Source organism: Camelina sativa, chromosome 19, assembly GCF_030686135.1.
Source record: "Camelina sativa cultivar CO46 ecotype springtype chromosome 19, ASM3068613v1".
NCBI classification, from domain to species: domain Eukaryota; kingdom Viridiplantae; phylum Streptophyta; class Magnoliopsida; order Brassicales; family Brassicaceae; genus Camelina; species Camelina sativa.
Window position 1 is genome coordinate 6,664,002 of NC_141898.1, and position 23,245 is coordinate 6,687,246.

The 23,245-nt window shown below is 33.9% G+C and overlaps 3 protein-coding genes and 1 pseudogene across 4 annotated transcripts; 2 read left to right on the top strand and 2 right to left on the bottom strand.

Moving 5' to 3' along the window:
* The first annotated feature begins 203 nt into the window (after positions 1-203).
* On the top strand, positions 204-2,967 carry LOC104765259 (glycolate oxidase 1). Of its 2 annotated transcripts, none has more exons than XM_010488945.3 (12): positions 204-450; positions 605-755; positions 851-975; positions 1,069-1,115; positions 1,290-1,367; positions 1,456-1,580; positions 1,670-1,736; positions 1,852-1,914; positions 2,009-2,078; positions 2,170-2,270; positions 2,359-2,463; positions 2,553-2,967. In XM_010488945.3, the coding sequence occupies exons 2-12, from the start codon at positions 619-621 to the stop codon at positions 2,748-2,750; spliced, it is 1,116 nt and encodes a 371-aa protein (XP_010487247.1). In that variant the 5' UTR covers positions 204-450; positions 605-618; the 3' UTR covers positions 2,751-2,967. The 2 variants fall into 2 exon arrangements, with proteins under 2 accessions (XP_010487247.1, XP_010487248.1); XM_010488946.3 differs by having other exon boundaries at positions 309-450; positions 605-759.
* A 76-nt stretch (positions 2,968-3,043) lies between these two features.
* Positions 3,044-3,644, bottom strand: LOC109131023 (uncharacterized). Its single transcript, XM_019241323.2, has 2 exons — positions 3,395-3,644; positions 3,044-3,300 (listed from the first exon to the last, which is right to left on the bottom strand). Exons 1-2 carry the CDS (start codon positions 3,554-3,556, stop codon positions 3,232-3,234), a joined length of 231 nt encoding a protein of 76 aa, XP_019096868.1. The 5' UTR covers positions 3,557-3,644; the 3' UTR covers positions 3,044-3,231.
* A 381-nt stretch (positions 3,645-4,025) lies between these two features.
* Positions 4,026-4,496, top strand: LOC104765260 (signal peptidase complex subunit 1 pseudogene; annotated as a pseudogene).
* A 7,654-nt stretch (positions 4,497-12,150) lies between these two features.
* LOC104765261 (9-cis-epoxycarotenoid dioxygenase NCED3, chloroplastic) lies at positions 12,151-14,811 on the bottom strand. Its single transcript, XM_087501658.1, has one exon. The coding sequence runs from the start codon at positions 14,313-14,315 to the stop codon at positions 12,516-12,518; it is 1,800 nt and encodes a 599-aa protein (XP_087357784.1). The 5' UTR covers positions 14,316-14,811; the 3' UTR covers positions 12,151-12,515.
* Between the last annotated feature and the right edge of the window lie 8,434 nt (positions 14,812-23,245).

Here is a 23,245-nt window from a genome sequence, read left to right on the forward strand (position 1 = left end):
CCGCTTCCGCAATCTCTCGCAACCGCAACCGCAACCGCAGCGTTTGAACCAGTCACGCCCTAACTTGGTGTAAACTTTTTTCCAATTTCTCAACCTCAACGACTGTGTTGGGCTCTGTGTCGCATTGTAAAGCCCAATAAAAAGAAAGAAAAACAATTGGTTTACGAATAATTTATTTTTTCGGGGAACAGATTAAGAACGATAATATGGAAGAAAATATGACACACACAATCTCATCTGCTTTGTCCTTATCTATCCAAACCATTCTTCACCTCCAGCTTCTCATCCATACTATCTTTTTCCATTGCCAACACTTTCAACTGTTACCGAAAAAAAAAAGAAAAAAAATATTAATTCATCACAAAATATTAAAAATTTAACCAAATATAAAACAAGCTTTGCTTACCACTCACACTCTTCATCTCTCCGCATAGCTCCATTCCAATCAAGGTGTGTGAGATTCTTCTGTATTTAGACCAAACAGTTCATCGACGTGTTCTCGGCGAGAACTTCTCGCTCACGTAGCTATGTCTTTATGTCTGAATTTCGCAATAAATATCTAACTCAAGCCTTTTTCTTTTTTTTTTTTTGCTCTTTTTGACAGACCAACTTCCGAAAATGGAGATCACAAACGTCACCGAGTATGATGCCATCGCAAAGCAGAAGCTGCCTAAGATGGTTTACGACTACTATGCATCTGGTGCAGAGGACCAATGGACTCTTCAAGAGAACAGAAACGCTTTCGCAAGGATCCTGTGAGTTTTTCTTCACTTTCCTTAAGAGATGATATTTTATTGTTTACGGTTGGTTTTTACAAGAGATTTGATGCATACCATGGATTGTTTACTAGCTTTCGGCCTCGGATTTTGATTGATGTGAGCAAGATTGATATGACAACCACCGTGTTGGGGTTCAAAATCTCGATGCCCATCATGGTTGCTCCTACTGCCATGCAAAAGATGGCTCACCCTGATGGTAAAAATACTGAGTTATGTAGAGATTACAGAGTGAAAACTTGTTTTAGTATAGCTAAGGTTGCTCTAACAACTCTGTTGTAAACTAACGCAGGAGAATATGCTACAGCTAGAGCTGCATCTGCAGCTGGAACCATCATGGTATGTTATTTTTTTTTTTAATAAAATGTTAAATTGTACTCAGAGAAAAAATAGCGTTTTTACAACTAGTGCAAAGCAAGATTCATAACATTTTCAGTGTTTGGAGATTGCAAATCCACGAGCCATGCATACCCAAGTCTCTGGTTTGACTTATCTTCTTCCATGATGTTTCAGACACTATCTTCATGGGCTACTTCCAGCGTTGAAGAAGTTGCTTCCACAGGACCAGGGATCCGATTCTTTCAGCTCTATGTAAGTAATCTCGAGAGCTTGTTCTAAATACTGAAAACCCGGTCACACTTGATGGTTCACACAATCACACGTTATGATCGTTGAGCAGGTATACAAGAACAGGAATGTGGTCGAGCAGTTAGTGAGAAGAGCTGAGAGGGCTGGATTCAAAGCCATTGCTCTCACTGTGGACACCCCAAGGCTAGGTCGCAGAGAGTCTGATATCAAGAACAGGTAAAGCTAAGTCACTTGAAATATGACGAGTCTACTGGATTTTAATATGTGAACACATAGCTCGAAAGCATAACATTCTTCTGCTACAGATTCACTTTGCCTCCTAACCTGACATTGAAGAACTTTGAGGGTCTTGACCTTGGAAAGATGGACGAGGTTAGCATTCATCAGATACTATCCAGCTCTATAGCCTGAGAAAGCAGTCTTAACTCAGAGATGTTATGTTTATCTTTCCTGAGAGTTCCTGAGCTAGTTATGTTTCCACCTGCAGGCCGCTGACTCTGGCTTGGCTTCATATGTTGCTGGTCAAATTGACCGTACCTTGAGCTGGAAGGTAAACAGAGTAGTTTAAAGGATACACAGCAAACAGAGTTTTTAAAACTTAGAACAGAAACTTGATTTCTTGACTGCTCTCACTTCACGAACAGGACGTCCAATGGCTCCAGACAATCACCAAATTGCCGATTCTGGTCAAGGGTGTTCTTACAGGAGAAGATGGTGAGTTACCATCTGACAAAACAAATGTCTGCTTCACTTAAAGTTTAATAAAAATTACCTCACCACATCAACTGTAATTATCCTCCTGCAGCGAGGATAGCTGTTCAAGCTGGTGCAGCTGGGATCATTGTGTCAAACCATGGAGCTCGCCAGCTTGACTATGTCCCAGCAACAATCTCAGCCCTGGAAGAGGTAGATGATTCTCGACTTAGAATACCAATTTTGGTTGTCAACAAGTGTTTTGCGTCCAACAATTTCAGCTCTGTTATCCTGTGTTCAGGTTGTCAAAGCAACACAAGGAAGAATTCCTGTCTTCTTGGATGGTGGAGTTCGACGTGGCACAGATGTCTTCAAGGCACTTGCACTTGGTGCCTCCGGAATATTCGTAAGTATCATATGTCCATTTATCAGAAAGCTGACTGAAACGAATGACAGTGATAACACATTATTATTATGATGACTTCTCAATCTCAGATTGGAAGACCAGTGGTATTCTCATTGGCTGCTGAAGGAGAAGCTGGAGTTAGAAAGGTGCTTCAAATGCTACGTGATGAGTTCGAGCTAACCATGGCACTGAGTGGATGCCGGTCTCTAAAGGAAATCTCCCGTAACCACATTACCACCGAATGGGACACTCCACGTGACAGTCCACGTCCTTTGGCCAGGTTATAAAGAGAATACAACAACAAAATCGCAGAGGAACAGCAGGAACACAGAACATATAATGGCTAAACTTATTCATACTCTGATGAAGTCACTTGGCTTTCTACTCTGCTACTTATCTCAAGACTTGTTTCTCCCTCTTATCTATCATCTACACAAAACCAAGCCTAGAGATTCTGTAATGCTATTTCGCTACTTCTTTCTTCAATCTTCAATCTTCATTCCATTCTTCTTTCCAAATTCAATATATAAGTTTTACAGTGATTCCACAAGAGGACATACCAATGAACACAGTGAGTATATAGTGACTGCAACCGAACTCTTTATTAATCAAAACAAAAGCAACGGAGGATTACATTGACCCTATTTGAACAAACTGACATGTACAACAGAAGATAAAGATAAGCGCGTTCATAGCCGTATACAAGCACACACGTCCTACAGATTCCAAGAACTAACCATTCAAAAAAACAAAATTCTAATTTTCAATTTAGAACGGCCAGATGTCAGATCCACCAGGTTTCTCCACAAGAATCCGATTGTACTCAGGCCTCGCCGTCTGCAAAAAGAAGCAAATCCAACATGAGAACAATGCGAAATCGAGTTTTGTACAAACGGAATTAGCAAAGATGATCGGATGAATTTTATTTTACCAGATCTTTGAAGATGACGTAGGTTATAAGGATGAAGAGCACAAAGAGGATCTCAAACTCAGCCAATCGGAAGAAATAGAATACTGAGTCAACAAACCGAGTTAGAAGAGAGTCGTCTCTCCTCATGCCGACTCGATTCGTTCCTGCACGTCGGCCGATCATCTTTTGATCACAAGACCACCGTCGCTTCTCGTTTGCTCTCTCTCCCCAATCTTACCGGCGAGTTTGTTACCCGTCGACGAATAATAAAGAAAATGTTTGCTTTTTAATTCACTAAAAGCCTTTTTCAACTCATATGGGCCGTTATGTTAAAAAGGCATTATATAATCAAAGCCCACTAAGAGAGGATTAAAAAAACGACAAGTTGTTCACCGTGTTATAACAAAGACGGCACGTTTATGAGGAACGCGCTTGGCCTTCCTAGAGAGATTCAGAATCATCAGATCACCGAGTTTCGCATTTGAATCCTGCTTCCAGGTACGAATTCTGGATAATTAGGTTAAAAATCAGGTTTAAGCTCGAAATTAGTGTTCTTTATAGACGAAATTAAGAACCTTTATACTCAAAAATCAGTTTTTTTTTTTTTTTTCCTTAATGGGTTTGATTCTTCTCTGTAAAAATTCAATTTAGGATTTTGAAGTAGAGAAATGGATTGGAAAGGGCAAAAACTAGCGGAAGAGCTTATGCAAATTCTGCTCATAGCCTTTGGTGGTGTTGCTTTCATTGCTGGATATGTAACGTCTTCGTTTGGGCAATGATGATGATCTATGCTGGAGTTGTGCTTTTTACAGCTATGTTCACTGTCCCTAATTGGCCTTTTTTCAATCTTCATCCTCTTAAGTGGTTAGATCCAATTGAAGCAGAGAAGTATCCCAAACCTGAACTGACGACCTGAGTCTTTGGAAGAAGAGAAAGAATAAGCATTGTTAGGTTTGGTTCTTTGAGCTTCTCTCTGTTTTGGAGTTCAAGATTGTTTCATATGTCTATAGTCTCTAAATTCTCAATCTTTACCTTGGTAGACCCTTTTAATGTAATGAGATGAGCTATTCTAAAGTGCAAACCTTTGGTGATCAAAGAAATGTTAATCTTTCTATGTTCATTATTTTGCTAAGGATTCCGGGTAGATTAAGGTGTTCAAGTAGGGATTAACTATAGCTATATATGGCTTTCTTCTTGAGCGTTGATGTGGAATGTTGAAACTCTTTCTAAGACCAGTTACAGGGCTGTGTCGAGGCTCGCGATATTTAGTTGCATCTGAAGTTTGCGTCCTGGTAGGTTGAACTTGAAGCTTAGTAGTTTGTTCACTCTAAGGATGATCACATGATTCTTCACTTGATTTAGCAGCATATTTGTTTTGACTAGCATACATTTATCTGGTGCTAATCCTTGTGGATGCAAGATCCGCACTTGGATTTTCGTATTAGCTTTAAGGATCGGGACCTAGATGGAATTGTGTGAGCTGAATGATCTTTCATTGCGTAAATGGTATTGTTGCCATGGGCTTTTTCACTGGCGGGGTTCAAACACCAACAGTCCTTATCATAAGTTGCAGTCATAGTATGTCGGCGGGTTGATTAGGCAGCCTTTCAAAATTCTCTCTTTCTTTCTCTTGACCTTATTAGATTTTTCCAATCCGGTTTCAACATCCAAGTGGGTCAGAAGAAGCATCGTTTTCATGTCGTTAAAGAGATGAGAGAATGTTAAAAAAAGAGAGAAGATTTGTTCTTCTTCTTCTTCGTAATCAGTGAGAGGGTGCCCTATGAGACTGGGTTTGTATTACGTTACGTTGACGGTCACGTGGTTGTGACCATCTCTGGCCTTCGAAACCTCTAATACGTCCAGAGGTTTCTGCGCGTGGCTGATTATGACATTTTTATCCCTTTCAGAGAGAATATGACGATGATGAAAAGCAAATCGATGAATTACGTTAAATTCTAAAAAGATAAAAGAAAGAAAAAAAGATAATGAGAATTGGTCTACTTTATCCATTTTGTGGCTTTCAGTCATGTGCTAAGTTTTTCATATCATCATCTTTAAGACTGGTCCATGATGAATTGCCTCCAGACAGGTTTTTCTTTGTCGCGATATTGCAAGATATAGAAACTGATTAATATTTTTATTGTAATAATAAAAACTTGCGAAAAGTTTTGAAAACATATATATCATGTATGTGGATATTCAAAGTTATCGTAACATTGTTTGTGCCAATTATATAGATCAGTATCCCTTCAAGGAGAAATCAGAGACTTCAGAGTATGGTAGTTAGTTATTAGTTAGTCACCTCGCTAATTGCAATTATCGACTCTGCAACTTTGAGACGTGTTTTTCTATGGGAAGGTATCTTAGTAGTAGTACATCGATCAGTCATCACTCATCAATATCGCTACTATAATATAGGTTTTCTAGTCCGGAGTTGTCACAATAATATTTTTCCGTTTTCTAGATTTTCAATTTATAATATCTTAAAAAAAAAAAAAAACGAATACGGATTGGTACATTTTTGTAATCCTTTTCTGATTTTGATCAAATATCTCTCCTTAACTTACTATTTTTTTTTCCCTTTTTGCATGGTGTCATTCAAATAGGACATTTTAGCACGCTTATTTAGTTTGTTTCGGATCAAACCATATCAGTTTATTGGACGTACACAAACTAAACTCATATCGCACCAAACGAAAGCAAAAAATTATTTTTAGTGTTGTATTCCAATAAGTACTTCGATAAGATTTTGAGTAGCATGCTAGCAGCTACATAGGAAAAAAAAGGATAATGGGTAACATCCTAATCAGTGTGTAATATTCACGTGAACATTGAAAGATTATGACGGATGTTATGAGTGAGGTATACTGTATATTCCGTCAAAAAAAAAAACCAAAAAAAAAAAAAAACAAAAAAACTTGCAAAGGAAATATTGTACTATATATTCCGTCAAAAGAAGAAAAAGATTGTACTAGTATATGGAATAAATAAATACTAGTACATTGATATATTAGTATTAAATAACATCATATTCATGTATCAAAAACATGATTGGCCTATCTTAACGCTGAAAGGTCGACCTCCACACAACACAAATCCCCCCAGCTGTTTAATGCTGTTGGTTTCTTTCTGGGGAGCTTTACAGTATATTTATATAAAATAATCCATATATATATTCAACATCAAAAATATTCATTCGAATTGATCGATTAGTTTATCAAGAAGGATGCTATCCAAGTAAAATTCGAATCTATAATTATTTAGATATCGATGATGAGAGATGAGACTGTATATAAATGGTCGTTACTAGTTAGTTAGGATATTGTGTCTACATACATATATAATATTTGCTAAAGTTTTGGAAGTATAAGAAATATATATAATGTGGCGTGCATTATTGGCATTTTTTTATATCTTTTTTATAAATATATGAGGCACGATTATAGTGGTATACATCATCTTGTTCGTCACTCTCCCCCATCCAATTCTTCACATTTTTAAAAAGTTCCAATGAATTTTCAAATTTTATATTCTATTTGTTCCAATAATCATACATCGCTTTGACGCCTTTTTGATCCACAACAACGATTTCATGCTTCAATGTATGAGCTATGAACACGTGCCCCAGTCAAGATAGAGTAATTCTCTCTTTCTTTCTCATATTTTATTGTTCTTACTTTGATCAATAACGATTGGAGCAATAATAAAATACATAAAAAATTCGGTTTCGCATTACGTTGTACTCTACTTCCGAGTTTAAAGGAGTTAGAAAATGACGAAGTCTTACTATAGATATATTGGTGTAGACTGATAGTTGGTAAATACATTCAGATATATATATATAGGAAATATATATTTCCTCTCTATTAGAATACATGATGTTTTAAGATTTTTACATGAATTAAGAAAAACATTTAATGTAATAATAAGTGTATTATTTATTTATGATAACATATTTTATAATTGTTAACCAATAGTATTTCATCAAATTTTTAAATTCTCATTTAAAGATTTTTGAAATTTACAATTTCTTAGCATTAATTGATAAAAATATATATAAAATCATTTATTATGATACAAGGAAAAATACTAAAACATCATCTTTTATGGTACAGAGGAAGTATTTGAGAATAAGGGGACACAAGCTGTTCGTTAAAATCAACAAGTTTAGAGTCTTTAGACTATTTAGTTTGTTAGGGTTACTATTAAAACTCTATATATTGGAAATACAAGAGTTAGTTGAAAAAAATTAACAAAATAAAAATAAATAACCTTTATATATATATATATACTGATTATTAAAATCTTAATATTATCATTTATATCTTGATCTCATATTTATATATATATATATATACACACACTATATATAGTTCGAGTTTATAAAGTAAAAACACGTATAGAGATGTGTGTGCATAAAATCCCTTCAACGAACCATCTTTTTGTGTCGACTTCCCGATATAGTAACACATGTAAAATGTTCAATGAATAATAGCGATATATGAACGCTGTACTGTAGACCCTTTAATTATTTAAACTCAAATAGTTGAAAGCATAGGGGTCCCCTCAAAATTTCTTGTCACTATATACTAAATTATTATCTTTGGACGACATTTCAATATACTATGCTTTAGCATTCGGTCGTTTTAGTTCGATGGAAGTTCATAACTAAACATTGCTGCCATTTGCCACGTCGCCTAGTTCAACTATAAAAATATTATATTGTTTTCTTATACCCACACATATGTGCATTTAACTATACGACATATATTGTCAAAGAGAATAAGAATATCCTTCGACATTTCTTTGAACTAATGATTTGATGCGTTATTATTGATCATCTGACCATAATTATAAATGCCAGATTTAAAACTTCAAACCAGAAGCAAAAGAGCTATATATATATATATATATAAATTGAAATCTGAACTTTTACATCAAACATAAATTAAAACATTATACTATATTTATGTAATATATTTGACGTACGTTAATTCTTGTTAAAACGAAGTACGTTAATTCATCCATACTCATCATCTTTTTATCCAGTAAACTGCATAGATTAAAAAATATAGTGATTACGAAAAAACGATTTTTTTAATGTGTTGGATTTTGTTTTCCGTTTAATAGAAAAATCCGTTAAACATTTGGTGTTTCGTCGTCATTTTTATTTTCCAATAAGAGTTGTTTGCATAATTTTCGTTCCGTGTTACAAATGTTTTCCATTATATATATCTGATTAAGAGGAATGTTAAAATCTCGAGAACAACATTATTTGTTGTGGTATCTCTTCTGTTCAGCGAAGAGCCACATAAAGCGCCGCAAAACTACTCAATGACTAGTAATAACTAATAAGGATGAACAAATACTGCCGAAAAATCAAAAGAGAGAGATCAGCTTCTATATTTTATGGCCTCCACTTGCTAAGTATGTCTATATATAGCTATGAACTCTACGTAACATTAATTATTATAAGCTAGATAAGTTACTGATATATTAAATAACTATTATACTCCGATTTAATTGATAATTTCGTATAAAATGATCTATAGAATGGTGTATTAGGGTACTTGTCACTCTTTGGAGTTTTTTTTGGTTTTCAATCATATATAAATCTTCATTATCTCAATTTTTGGTTTGAATATTCTGCTCTTCCATCAATCAAGCATTAGTAACTAATATTCCCATATACATTAGTTTTGCAACTAAATTATTCCTATAAATATAATTCTCTTAAGTAATTTTTTTTCCTGTTATTTTAGATTGGACCATCACTATTGTAGACTTTGGCACACACTGACACACATGTTATAAAAGTCTACAATTGTAGAAAAAGTATTCGAGCACACAGCTGCTACATGTGAAGCTTACAATACCAACCGCATATATTCTTGTTAGTTAAGAAGAACCTTTTAAATATAAAAATTCATAATAAAATATCTATTTATATAAGAAAAAATAAGATATCACATTTGGACAATAGTTCTCCGAATCATATTGCCGGATTTTGCGGTCTATATTGAGTAAGAGTAAGTAGTAACTGCTAATATATAAACAGAAAGAATAGTGCCAACCTTCCACTAAAGGAAAGTTGTTAGGCTTAAGATTAGTTGGAAGAAAAGTCACCTTCTATATTGGGTATATAGTGATTATCTAATTGGTTGCTTCAATATATTCCCTCACAGCACAGTCACCTATTTCTTTAGTTTATTACATTAACAATCTGAAACGTGGACGGCCGTAGTTACCTGTCTAAGTATTGTTTATAATAAATATTTCCCATGCAACCCACCATATGAATCACTATTTCGTCGTATCCAATAAATTTTTCACCCAATGAACTTTAACAACTGTTATTTGTTCTTTGACAATCTTTCAAATTCTTCAGATATTATTAATTTATTACCATAAACTTTCATACATATTAATATTAATATCGAAATCTTTTGAAAAGTTAGATATTTTGGCCATTTAAACATGCATGTAGTTTGAATCGCCTTTAAACAATTATATATGAGAAGTGGTGGAACAAGTCTTACAAATAGCTTGAGACCTTGTAGAATATGTCGATTATTTAAAATTCTAGTTAAAATACTCGACAAATTATTCTAATTAATACGTCGTTGAAAAAAAATACTCGCTCCATTGACCAAATATATACTCGACCCACGTCCAGACTTCTATAAATTTGATCACTTGACAGAATAGGTCAGTAGAAAATCTTGAAGTCGGTGCGATTTATGTCTATATTATTTAATTTGAATTGTAATTTTCCTTTCGTAATTTAGTTATAGTAGAACCAAAAAAAAAATCATATCTTTATATTTATAAATAATTGTTTGTCTAGAAACTTTTTTTTAAAAGCTTTTTGGTCTTAATTAATCATAAAGGTGTTTTTTGTTAAATCACGTTAATTTTTTAATCCAGAGTTTCTAAACACAAAAATACTGTGGTATATATACGTATCTCTCACATATACGTATACTCTATAATTATATCCCAACAAATAAGAATATTAACTATTCCTTCTGTCCATGATAGTATGATGTTTTGACACTTTCACACATATTAAGAAAAATTTTAATTTTAATTTGTAAATTAATTTATAATTATTTTTTGGTAAAGAGATAAAATATGAATCATTAGATGAATGCCATGTAAAAAAAGCACAAAACAAAAAATATTATTTTAAATTTTTATCTACAACATCAATATTTAAGAAACAAAAATATATCATAGGACATCAATCTATTAAGGACATAGGGGGTATTAATGACTGTTTCTATAATATTGGAAGAGTGAACAAACAAACAAAACTTAAAAATCCATCATATGAATGAAGAAGATATCTCCTAGTTGCCCAAAAATTAATATTTCTTTTTGACATTTTTCGAAACCATGTATGACCTCTGTTTTAACACTTTTTGGTGTCCTGAGATATTTTCGTTAAATGTGAAAGTGAACCAATGTGCATTAACTAATGCAATGTTCAGTTTATGCTTCTTTTGCTCACCATTACCCAATCAACTAAGTTCCTCTTATCCTAATCATATAATATTATATACACTAATGCAAATACACACACGTATACAAACTAATTTATTGTTTGTACGTAACCACAAAATTTTGAAATTTCATTCCATAATATTTCGACCCATACTTAGTAAGAGTAGAGTATATTAAAGGTTGTTTTGTGCTTAAATTAGTATATATAGTCGTTAATTTCTTGGCTACCCGGAAGACTAAAGTTAAAATTTTATCTAGATAGATCAATAATACGACGATTAACGTGTACATAACATTTAAGTTTGAAGTCCAAGTCTATGCAAACTGTTGTGCATAGAGTACAACCTAAGGTTATTCTTCCCTAATTGAACCATTATATGTAAAACTACTTCCCTAATGAGAGTTGATAAATGAGAACAAATAATAATGTTCATCATTGCAAACCGATTACTTTGGACATGTCTTAATCTCAAAACACCCAAACACGCTTTCGGACAGTTGACTTTGCTTGCGTTGCATACATATTTATAATCGGCCAACGATAAAAGATCACCCTATCAGATTATGTGTTGCATTTTAGAAAAATATAATAATGAAATATGTTATTTAAAAAGTAACAAATGCGTGATTACTTATTTTATAGGTATAATGCCGTTAATTTCGTCACATTTCCACTATTTTTGATTGGTCTCTCCACTGTGTTACCACCCACCACTCACATATCTAGGCCTACACATATCCAATGTATACGGTTCTGCTTACCAAAATAACAAAATGTTCTTTAAGATAGGTTAATGACAACGACCGTTTACTAAATATTTATTATTTAATATTTTATTGGGTTAATTTCAATAAGTCATATTCAAATTACATACTTGAAAACTTTTTTTTGACGTGGGTTAACTTCACTCGTTGGTTTTTATTTCCAAATTGACTGAAATTGACTTTTGATGATTCTCCTTCCATGCAAATACCAAAAAAATTGACTAACTAAAACTTATACGGCGTGTGATTAGGTTATTTTACTTTTGGACTTTCGAACAAAAGTTTACTTGATTCTTTGTCTTACTGTCATTGGTCCATTATTTAAACTTCTACAATCATTGAGAAAATAGTTTTTTTACTCATCAAATCTATCCGTGATTGGCACAAGTAACAGAAAACGTTTCGAGGAGAAAAAGTAAAAATTATAAGATCATAAACAGAAAGGGTATTTTAAATCAAACAAAATGTTCCATATATATACTGCATGCACATATACAAAACATATCTGTGTTTAAATATTTTTTTTTATATACTTCTCATAATGATGAACAATAATAAGTGAAAGAATAACAGAAACCAGCTGAGCTCGAACGGCTAGGCTACCCTACAGCCCAAAAGCTACAAACTGGTGCCTCAAAATCTTTCAGATTTCTAGATTGACCCCCAAAAAAAAGGGAACTAGCAAACCGCACCCCAAACACAGAAACAGAGCAAAAAAAAAAAAAAAAAAAAAAGCAGAGGAGCAGATTCCGGGGACGTATATGCAAAGCATCCCACTGGTATAATCGCTCTCTCTTTGCTTCTTCTAGAAGCTTCTTCATCACCACGTATCTGTAAATTCGTGTCCTATGTACACATAAGTGAACTCACATCACATCTGCTTAGCCAAGTCATCAGCTCCGATGAATGTACCGTGAAACCCGTACGGAACCCTTGACGGAAGCTTAACCGTTGCTTCGACCTCTAAGCTAACGGCGTTAACTATCTGTAACTCCGATTTCCATGTCTTCTCGTCGTGGACGAAACAGAGGATGTGTCCTTCGTCCTCTTCTTCTCCTCCTTCTCCTGGGAGAAACAGAGGCTCTCCGCCGTAACGGTTATCACCGTATAGATATTTCTTGACTTCTCCGGTAGTGAGATCAACTTTAGCGAATCCGGATACTTTAGGCCAAGGCTCGGCTAATGCCAAGTAAGCGTATTTGGTTTTACGGCCGAGCATGTTTCGGTTGACCATCCCTGCTTCAAGGTTGACCTGTTGATCTCCGTCGGAGATGATCGGACGACGAGTGGATTCGCCGGTTCTGAGATTGAGACGGATTTCAGAGAGTACACTCTCGAGATTCTCGTCGGACTCGTTGAAAATTGAGTCCGGTGGAGTCATACAAGACCCGATCACGACGACCTCCTCTGTTTCTGGCTCTTCCCAAGCATTCCAAAGATGGAAGCAGAAGCAATCCGGAGCCTCAATCCACTTGATCTTCGACGAATCCTCGGCGTATTTGTCTAAAATTCCGAATCTTGACACCTTGTTCTTGTCGTAAACCACCGGAGAGCCACCGCGGATCATCTCCGGTAGCTTGAAAACGACTTGCTGGTCCGGTATCACGACGAAGTTCTCTGTGATCGCGAAGTCGTGCATCATCGTCGGCTGGTCAAGCTGGATCTCGACGTCAGGGGATTTAGTTCCGTCCGGCGAGAATCTGAAGTACTTCAGGTAAGGCTTTGAAACGACGTCGTAGCTTAAAGCGAAGAGTTCACCGGATTCCGGGTCGACTTTCGGGTGGGCAATCATTGTGGATTCTAACTGTCCGTCAAAATTGAACCGACCAACGGTTTTTAAATCACCGGTTGGAGTGATCCGAACTTGGTAAGGCAAATCGTCCTCCGACATAGCTAATAACCGGCCGTTGAAATAGACCAAACCGGCGTTGGCTACGCCGGTTCCGTGTGCCGGGTCGACTATACCGGCTGCAGCTCTGGCGTAGAATAACATAAGTCGGGCAATACCGGTGTGGCCGTGGAGCTCACCGATGGCTTTGGGGAAAACCGGTCGACCCAATTGACGCTCCTGAACAAACCGGTTTGTTTGAGTAAACCGGCAAGCATAGCTAGCTGAACCGTCTTCGAATTTCACGGCGTGAACCATACCGTCTCCGTCGAAGAAGTGGTGACCAGTCACCGGCTCGTGAAGTGGGTTAGCTCCGTTTCGCACATACACTCCTTTTATCGAATCTGGTATTTTTCCGACCACCGGAAGATTACGCCGGACGGGCTGTTCATTCACCGGAGCAAAATTTCCGGCGATCTGAACACTAGGATCAGCCGTTTTAGGAAGCGGGTGTAGCCTCTCGTGGCTAACGAGGAAACCCTCAGCGGCGTCCAACGCTGCAGCCGCCGCTCTCTGGAACAGATTCATCTGTTTAGTGTCGGAATCTTTGGCTTTGGGGTTAACAACAATGGCGGGGGAGTTCGAGGATTGCTTAGGGAAATGAAGAGCTGGAGGAGTGTGAAGCGCAGATGAAACATTGAGCTTACGTGTGACACGACTGGTCATGGATAAAGAGTTACAATAACTCAAGTCGGAGCTTTGAGAAGACGATAATGGGGACTGAGTATTATTGCCACCAACCCATCTCCGAGAAACCGCCGCAGTCGCCGTGAAAGAAGCCATTTTTTTTTTTTTTCAAGTATGTCCAATCAGTAATTTTTTTTTGGTGCTTGGAGTGAGAGTTCGAGTTTGTAAAGGGCTCTGATTTTGTTTTTCTGATGATTGTTTAAGTGGGGAGAAGAGAAGAGAGAAGAGAGAGTTGGTTTGGGAGCGATGAAGTGTTGAGGGTTTATATAAACCGGGAGGTGGGTAAGTGTGGCCACGTGTTGATTCCAGTGACAGAGATTGGGAATGGAGTGAGTGGAGGTTTTATGAGAAAAAGGGGTACTTTGGGAAGAAAAATATATGTTATGGTTCAAAGTTGAAACCTTTCACACATAGGTAGACAAAATGTTTTTGCAACACACACAAAAAAAATAGACAAAATGCATCACTTCTTTAACTTCCTTTTGTCTTTTTTTTTTTTTGTGGCTTCTTGTGTTTCTAAGTTTGGTAACTAAAGCTTCCAATCTTTGGCAACGTGAAGATATATATGTCCTTAAAATCTCTAATCTGGTAACAAAACGTATCCTCTTGTGTTGAGTTCGAGGGTTCAAGACACTATATACGACATTGTGTTTATTGGTGTTTTTTTTTCTTTTTAACCGGTGTAAGTTGTAACATGAAACAAAGTGTGTAGAAAAAATCTAAAATGGTTTGGAATTCTTCTATATATGATAAGAATGCATAGTCTAGCAGTTTTTACTATTCGGTGAAATACATTTTAGGCTTTTGTTTTTGTGTTTAATTAAAAAGGATGCTATAGACAAAAACAAAGGGTCCCTAATATATATACCACACATTAAGTGTCAATTTGATGTTTCATTAAGTACGATCATCAACTTGGCTTATGTCGTGGCTCAAGAGCTTCTTGTTTGCCAACTCCAACTTGGCCTATTCATCTCCACATGAAAAAATATCTTCAGACTTTACGTTATATTTCATGTGTGTCATGGTCTAGTATTGTTGAAATTTAAGAGAATATATAGAGTAATACAAGTATTGAAAATGTTAATTGGCTTATTTGTTGAGTCAAGTATTGGTGTCCGTACAATAGATTATGTTATAAAATTTGGATGTTTTTTCTTGTGTATTGACATATCTATCAACTAACTATACGGTCACAAGAACCCAAATACTTCGCGATCTCATCTACAACTTAAAGTCAGATATCATTTTGTAACTAATTAGAAAGTCTGAAACTTTTGAAAAGCTGGAATAAAACTAACAAAACTTGTGCCTCAGTCTATATATACCCGAATAAACCAAAACTTCAACCACTAAATAATACTAATTAAGTGTCTATTATTATCCTAGTTCCCAAAAATCATAACTTATAGAAATGAACAAAATCGTTGATTGAACACTAATAGTATACGCACGCAATTTATAAAAAAGAGTCGGTGTGTTACATCATTTAACTTGCTCTCTAAGATTTTTAACTTAGAATTGTCTGAAGTGATGATGTTTTTGTCACTTGGATTTTAGTTTGACGAGATCTATAGAAAGATGTTCGACCACACCTTTTTCTATTTGGTCAACACTCAACAGGGATTCTCGCATTTATGTTTTTTACCTTTGTCATCAGATTCTTACATACACGCTTAAATAAATTTACCCAAATATTTGTTGCCAACAAAGAGTTACCGAAATATATTCTAAATCATCTGTACTTTTGGATATACAGTATTTGTTTTCTTCAAAATATTTTATTTATGTCACCATAAACGGTCTAAGCACAATAAACGGTCTAAGCACAATAGAGTCTTTATTAATTATTTTGTATTAATAATCACAGTCTATGACCTTGAGTACGAAGTCGTAGTAACTTGTTTACTCTATCATATATATACTTGTTTATATCATGAAATTACTAGAATTAGAAGAGTCTTGAATTTGCGAGTATTATATGTTGATACACATATTAAATAAACGTAACAAACTTGGCGTATTTTTTAACGAAGAAACACACTTCACGTATTATTTTTCTAGAAACCCCGACTAATAGTTTAATACAAAAGAAGCATATAAAAATCACAAGGAAGAGTTCCTGCACCAAACCAACTTTGTATAATCATGATATATATGGCCTCGTGTAACAAACAAAATCTTGCATTATAGGTGTTCTTGGACATTTTTAAAACGATAAAAAAGACAAACTGATAAAATAAGATAGAAACAAATAACACGTAAAAAGATAAGTAAAAGGACATCTGGGTCGATATTGTTTCACTATTCTGTGATTGGACCATTGTGTCGTCGATCTTTTTAATGCTTTTTTTTGTTTGGGTTAGAGAAGTGAAATCAAATTGGTTTGGTACGTCGTTAGTGAAGAGGACACGTTTTAGAGTTAGCCCGCGTCTTTGCCTCATAACCGAGTTCTCTCGTATAACACGTGGCATTCTTCTCTTTTTCACTTCTTCTCTCCATCACGCTTTGCTTTATTTTTTGGGATTTCTGTTCTCTTTTTATCTTCGCCTTTTTTTCATATCATTTCATCTTTTACTTTTTTTTTTCTTTCATTTTCTGAATAAATAAAAAATCTAACTGTTTAACAGAGAAAAAAAAAGTTGAATCTTAAAATCTTTGGAAAAGATAAATTTTAAACACGTACGTATCCGTTTACTGTTTACAACTGAAGAATATTTAATTTATATTTACGTGAAATATTATGAAATAATTTAGAGTCGAATCTAGCTATTCGTGGATCCATCCAAATTTTCATAGTTTTATTTTATTAATTTAATGCAAATAAATAACTCACATATATATACGCTCCATGTGATTTATACGACCAAACAAAATGACATAATAAAAGTGATAGTAGAAGGAAACGAATCATATTCAAATCTTAATTAGAGCAATGCCACTACTTTAATTTTTTTTTGTAATAGGTTAGTTATTATCTTAAACCGTCAAAGTTAGGTATAAACTTTTTATTCATGTTCTCTTATATATATTCTTTGTCAGGCAACCACTTATATATAATTTATGTCCTAAAAATCGTTCTAAATGCTGATACACGTTTCTTCGACAACTCGGTTTAGCGATAACTCCTTTTGGACTTCAAACGATCTTGTGCTCTAACAACAATTGTCTACGCATCCTAATTTCAACACTTTCCCACCTAATTATTTTAAAAATCTAAAATTCACACGCTCACACTCTCAAATTTGAATATGAGTTCTGACATTGGAGGAAGACCAATATAAATCATGTAATTACAAGTTTCAGTTAAACTTAAGAATTATTACAATTAATATTCATGGTTTTCTTATTATTTATCTATATACTATTTAACTACACAATGTAAAATGTGTTTTTTCCAGTCTAATTTTAAGTAGGACATGTTTTATAAAGTATTAAACATGTAAGAAATTATTGAGCATGCAAGTATAAAGTTTTCCACCGGCCAAATAAAAACATGACCTTCAAAATAGAGAATGGATATATTTTTTCCTATTATAAATTTCTCTGTGTAATTTAGAGGAGTAACAAAGTAATAAAAGTTTGAAATGTCAAATTATCATCTAAGGTTTCATGCAGATACGTGACTGTTTTTTTTTTTGGTTCTGTCTTTTTTTTTTTTTAATATAACTGGAAAGAAAACACGCATATATGGACCAGTATCATGCATATATGGTTCAGTGTCATGTTTTATAAATTATTCAAAGTAGCATTTGCCTAAATAAATTGTCAAATAGATAATGGTAACACGCGGTCCATCGGATCAAAATCACACAAAGAGTTTACCAAAAAATTGTGTAAGATGAAAATGAGCAATGTAGAGACTCCTTTTAACATCAGAATTTATGGAATACAGTATGAAGAATTATGTTTCCTTGACGACCAATATCATGCCTAGCTAAATAGTACCACGGGTTAATTATTTCTAATCTAATATAAGCCCTGTTTTAAAAATTTCCGCCTAGCACCGATTACACCCCGCAAAATCGCTAAGCCCATCCTTTCCATCTCGATTAATGACTAATCTCCGCCTAGCATCAGTTATCCAATTATACCTGTCTAATTTGATTATAACTCGTCTAATCCGATTACTAACCGCATAATTTGGTATATAATGATTATTTTTAGAGCTAAATATAAATCAAATATGTATTTTTTTGTTATTTAGACATTTAAATTAATAGTTTATGATAGTTTATAATAACTAATGTACAAATTTTTAATGAAAATCATAATTTTTTTTTAAAAATTACGTTTTTATGTGTTTACCGTAACTTTAAAGACAATACTATAGTTTTATATTTTATTTAATATTTTTATTTTAACATAAACAGAACTATACATATATTTAATACTATATATTTTTATTTTATTACTAATTTAATAAAATAATCCTAAAATTAAATCCCGATTAATCTCCGATTTTCTTCCTAAGCGCTAGGTTTACCCTGACTGCCTGACTAGCGCCTAACTATTTCTAAACCACGGAATGTAAGTATGCATTAAAAAATTTAGTCCACACACCCGCCTACACAATATAATGTCGCTAGAAAAAGAGTAACTAAAAATTAATTATACAGCCTCAACTAAAAAATAAAGTCTAAGTGGGATTTTTAGTCCCGTTTGATTAGAGTCATCAATGACTCCATCAAAGCCCCCATGAAAAGTGGAGGATGAAATTAAAAAATTAGGAATAATACATACTATATAATATAAAATAACGGTTGATTCGATCATCCTTGGGCTATATAAACAATCATGCCTGTGATCTTAACCATCCTTTCTTTTTAGTTTTATATAGATACAAAGAAATATATCATAAGTTATCGCCACGTCAGTTTTATCGACACCTCACTCATAATTTTTAGTGATTTATCTATTAAATATATGTAGTGTGTACACACGATGCGTATACAGACATCTTATGTATTTATGTATATACGTATACATAGCATGATTTCGGGAAACGTAGCGAAGATTTTGTGTTTACCGGACGAACTCGTGGCTCACGAGACACCTCATCAATAATTGTATAATACTATTAAGATATAGTATAAGATTTTCTATAACTAACATTATGTAATGTTCAAAATTTCTGTTTTAAAAAACACTATCACAATATGAAGTTATTTGATTGGTACTTTAATATTCTCTGTTAACTATTGTAGCCTTTTTTACTTATGGTGGTAATAAGGTTCTTAATTCCGTGATATATCTAATCGGTGGATGAGGATGCTTTTTTAAAAGGTTAAATAAATCAAATAAGTCTGATTTTGAATGATATTGTAAAAAAAAGTGTGTAATTTTGAATGATTGATTATGAGATACATTAAAGTTTCTCGTACCATAAAATAACCATTTTTTAGTTTACCAAAAAATATGATACTGTAAAAATGTTGTTTAGTCTAAGCTGTCTCAAATCGAGGCAGAATATATTTCAGCATGCATGTAATATAGTACTGTACTAGTAGTAAAGCTACATTTCTATACATGTTGAGATTTTTTTCAGCAGACAAATTAAGAAGAATAGGGACTATATGTGCTCTGTGTTTTAACACTTTTTGCAAGTGCCATGAGGTTGGAATTGGATCGATAATACAGCACTTGGAACTGAAATCTGAGTACTGAAAAGAAAACGAACTGTATATTTTTAACAAAAAAAAACGAACTGTATATAATGATTCAACGTATTATGAACAAGAAAAAAAATATAAATCTTATCCTCCTTAGAATGGAATATTGTCAGAACCCTAGACGATTAGACGTGGTTCCATGGTTTCTATTTTTTGGTGGGTCAAAGGTCGACTCGTTCACGTCACATGTGTCACATTAATAATTGTGTGCTCCAATTATATCCAATATAAGAATTTGCGTATAATTGAACTACTGTGTACACTTCTAACCCGACGCTATATGTGGCACTTATTAGTTATTACTTATATGACTCAATAATTTCTATCATTTAATTTGTCATGTTTCTATTCTTTATAAATTCATTTAAACATAGCACTTGTTGTAAGAATATCTAATGTGTCTTAACTAATATTTAATGTGTTTCTTGTAGAAACATTCGATTTACATTAAAACTTATTGTTAATTAAAAAAACTATTAAAACTATTTTTCCTGCTGAAAGTTTGGTTTTAACATATTTCAAATATATTAATAACAAAAAGATTTAAATATACACAACTTTCAAAATATGCCCTAACTAAATGATAGTCAATTTTTTTTTAGTTTTATGTAAAATAAATTTAAATTGTCGTCTACAAATTCACTTTGTAAATATAAAATTCCATTTTTTTTAAAAATATTTTAATTCTAAATGGTATTTTTTGTTGAAAGGAAGACAAAAAACAAGAACGGTAAACTTTTTAACGAATGAAATTTGGTTCCTCAAACATATACGGCGAGTTCAACGTACTAATTTGCCGGTCAAAGAGTCAACTTTCCCTCTCTTCATACGTGGACACTTTAGATTGGAGGACATCAACCCGACAAAAGACCATGTGTTGCGCACGCACATGTCAGATCTTATAAGTAAATAACACCAAGATGTCCTAACGTATTGCAGATCTTTATTTTTATTTATGGGAAATATTTTGTATTTTCCTTTATAGTGTTACGGATTTACGAGTTCATAAATTATAAGGAAAATGAAACTAATAAGCTTTTCTAAACTGGCTCACAATTAAAAAAAAAACATATATATAAAAATGCATGCATGTCTTATGCTCAATGTTTTTTTTTTTCTTTTGGTAACGAGAGTATCCAATTTTAAAATAGTTTAAACTGAAAGGTGTTGACTCGTATTTTGCCTAAATTTGCTTCCTTCTATAATATTCCTATGCGCGTTAATGCAAAATAAATTGACCAGTACATATATATAAGTGTGTGAGTATTCACATACCAAACACGTTACTATACTTGAAAGTTTGGTCTTCAAACTAATTATAAATCTTGTTCTTTTCTCTCCTAATTTATGTCACGTGGAATATATTTTCTTTGGAAATTATGGTCCTAAATAAATCCAAAATATATGGGAAAGTGAAATAAACTGTTATTTAGTGGTTAATCGAATGTTTCATGTTTCTACATCAAATATGAGATCTGACTTTCAGATAGTTTATTTTTGTAAGTTATGAAAGCCTTCAAAATTGTTGCAAATCAAAAATTATCTTTGTGATCAATGTCATAGAAATTAATTAAACCGTCAGTAGTAAAAGTGAGATCATGGATCCAGTGATGCATTCGTAAATCGTAATGGTAAATTTGTTTGCTCTGATACTATATAGATCATGGATCTCCGATCCGTTGTATAATCCCGTTAAACTCATTGAATGACAAACAAAATCATTTTGTATACATGCATGACAAATCCTATACACTCAGTCACTCAGACTAAAATTCGATACATGGCATTCTCCGATCCTAACCCAAAAAAAAGCGATCTACTCTTATATTTTTGTGAAAAAAAAACTATTACATAATTGTTACGAGTATTTTGTAAACATAGTTAAAATTTGTAATACTTACAAAACAGCAATCAAAATGATTCACCACGCGAAATACGCAAGACTATAGCATAACCAAGTATGGATCCGTTGTCCAAGAGTTGGGTATATTCTAAATGGATAAGAATTTTTATATATATGTTTGGCGAGGGTTATTCCCATGTTATTGGACAAAAATGGAGATAAAAAGGCTGCACCTGATTAAAAAAAATATATTTTAAAATAGGACCTCTCCACTCTAAAAATTAACCCAAAATAAAAAGAACCGTGATTTTATTATTACGGGCCCACATCAAGTGTTCTGCGTGTGGGACCCATCCAAGTGCCCCCTGAGTTTATGACTTTTTGTTAGCCTTGCGCCGACCGGCCAATCAGCGTTCCGAGATACCATACACATACATGTGCGTAAGTGCATCTCTCTCTCTCCCTATATATATATAAACGTACATGTGTGTTTATCATATGTTCAATTACATTAATTCATATATGGTTTGAGTGTTTTTCATAAAGTTAAATGAATGGATGAGACTTGAAACTGGTGATGAGAAAAATAAATGATATGCTTTCTAATAAAAGTTTGATTTGGTAACCACGAAAATGCTAGCTATCCAATTTTTGAAAAGTATGCATGTAAAAGCAAATTACTTAAGAAAACCCTTAAAATAAAGATTAATGCATATCATAATTCCTTGTAAATAATGTCATTAATTTTATAGATTTTTTTTTAACCATCGAAAATGTTTGTCGATTTTGAATCAATCGCATCTTCTAAACACTATTCTTTGAAGTTTGAACAATTCTAGATAACCTTAACTGTCTCTCTATTTCATAGCTTTGTTTATGAAGTTAGTAATCAAATTGATCAATATAATTTATAAAACTCTCGTATGTTTTCTTATATATATATATGTGTGTGTGTGAATGCAAATAATTGGAGCCAATATGTGTGGGTATGACGACATTGGAATTTTGACCAAGACCTACTTGGAGGAGAGACAAGCACGAGAAGAAGGAGAGCAGACTTATTAGGGACATGTTTGGCAGGTGTCAAATCAAATTTCTGTTACTACTAAGAGTTACAGAGAAAACGCCACAATATGGATGACCCCCACTCCAAACGCTGCCTTATTTTCTCGTGCGCATGTTGTTGTATTAATTCTTTCGAAATGCATCATATACTACAAGAAAACACGTCTTTTGCGATGGACAAATCTATCGCGAATCCCTTGCAAATCGACAAAAACGAGAAATTTGCGAGGAAAGTCCGTTCCTCGCAAATCGGTCAACGTTGCAATTCCCTCGCAACTTTTGCGAGGAAACGTTGTCCCTCGCAAATCCCACTCATTTTGCGAGGAACTACTATTCTAGCAAAATCCTAGCAATTCTGGATCTAGTAAATCCCTCGCAAATTTGCGAGGCTTTTGCAATTAAAATTTCCGTTACAAATTTCGGTGCAAATTGTAAAAAAAAAATAG

Coding starts and splice junctions, on each gene's coding strand:
- LOC104765259 (XM_010488945.3), top strand. CDS start 619: ATGGAGATCACAAACGTCACCGAGTATGATGCCATCGCAAAGCAGAAG. Junction 976..1,068: donor AAAGATGGCTCACCCTGATG/GTAAAAATACTG, acceptor AAACTAACGCAG/GAGAATATGCTACAGCTAGA. Junction 1,737..1,851: donor ACCTTGGAAAGATGGACGAG/GTTAGCATTCAT, acceptor TTCCACCTGCAG/GCCGCTGACTCTGGCTTGGC.
- LOC109131023 (XM_019241323.2), bottom strand. CDS start 3,556: ATGATCGGCCGACGTGCAGGAACGAATCGAGTCGGCATGAGGAGAGAC. Junction 3,301..3,394: donor ACGTCATCTTCAAAGATCTG/GTAAAATAAAAT, acceptor TTCTTTTTGCAG/ACGGCGAGGCCTGAGTACAA.
- LOC104765261 (XM_087501658.1), bottom strand. CDS start 14,315: ATGGCTTCTTTCACGGCGACTGCGGCGGTTTCTCGGAGATGGGTTGGT.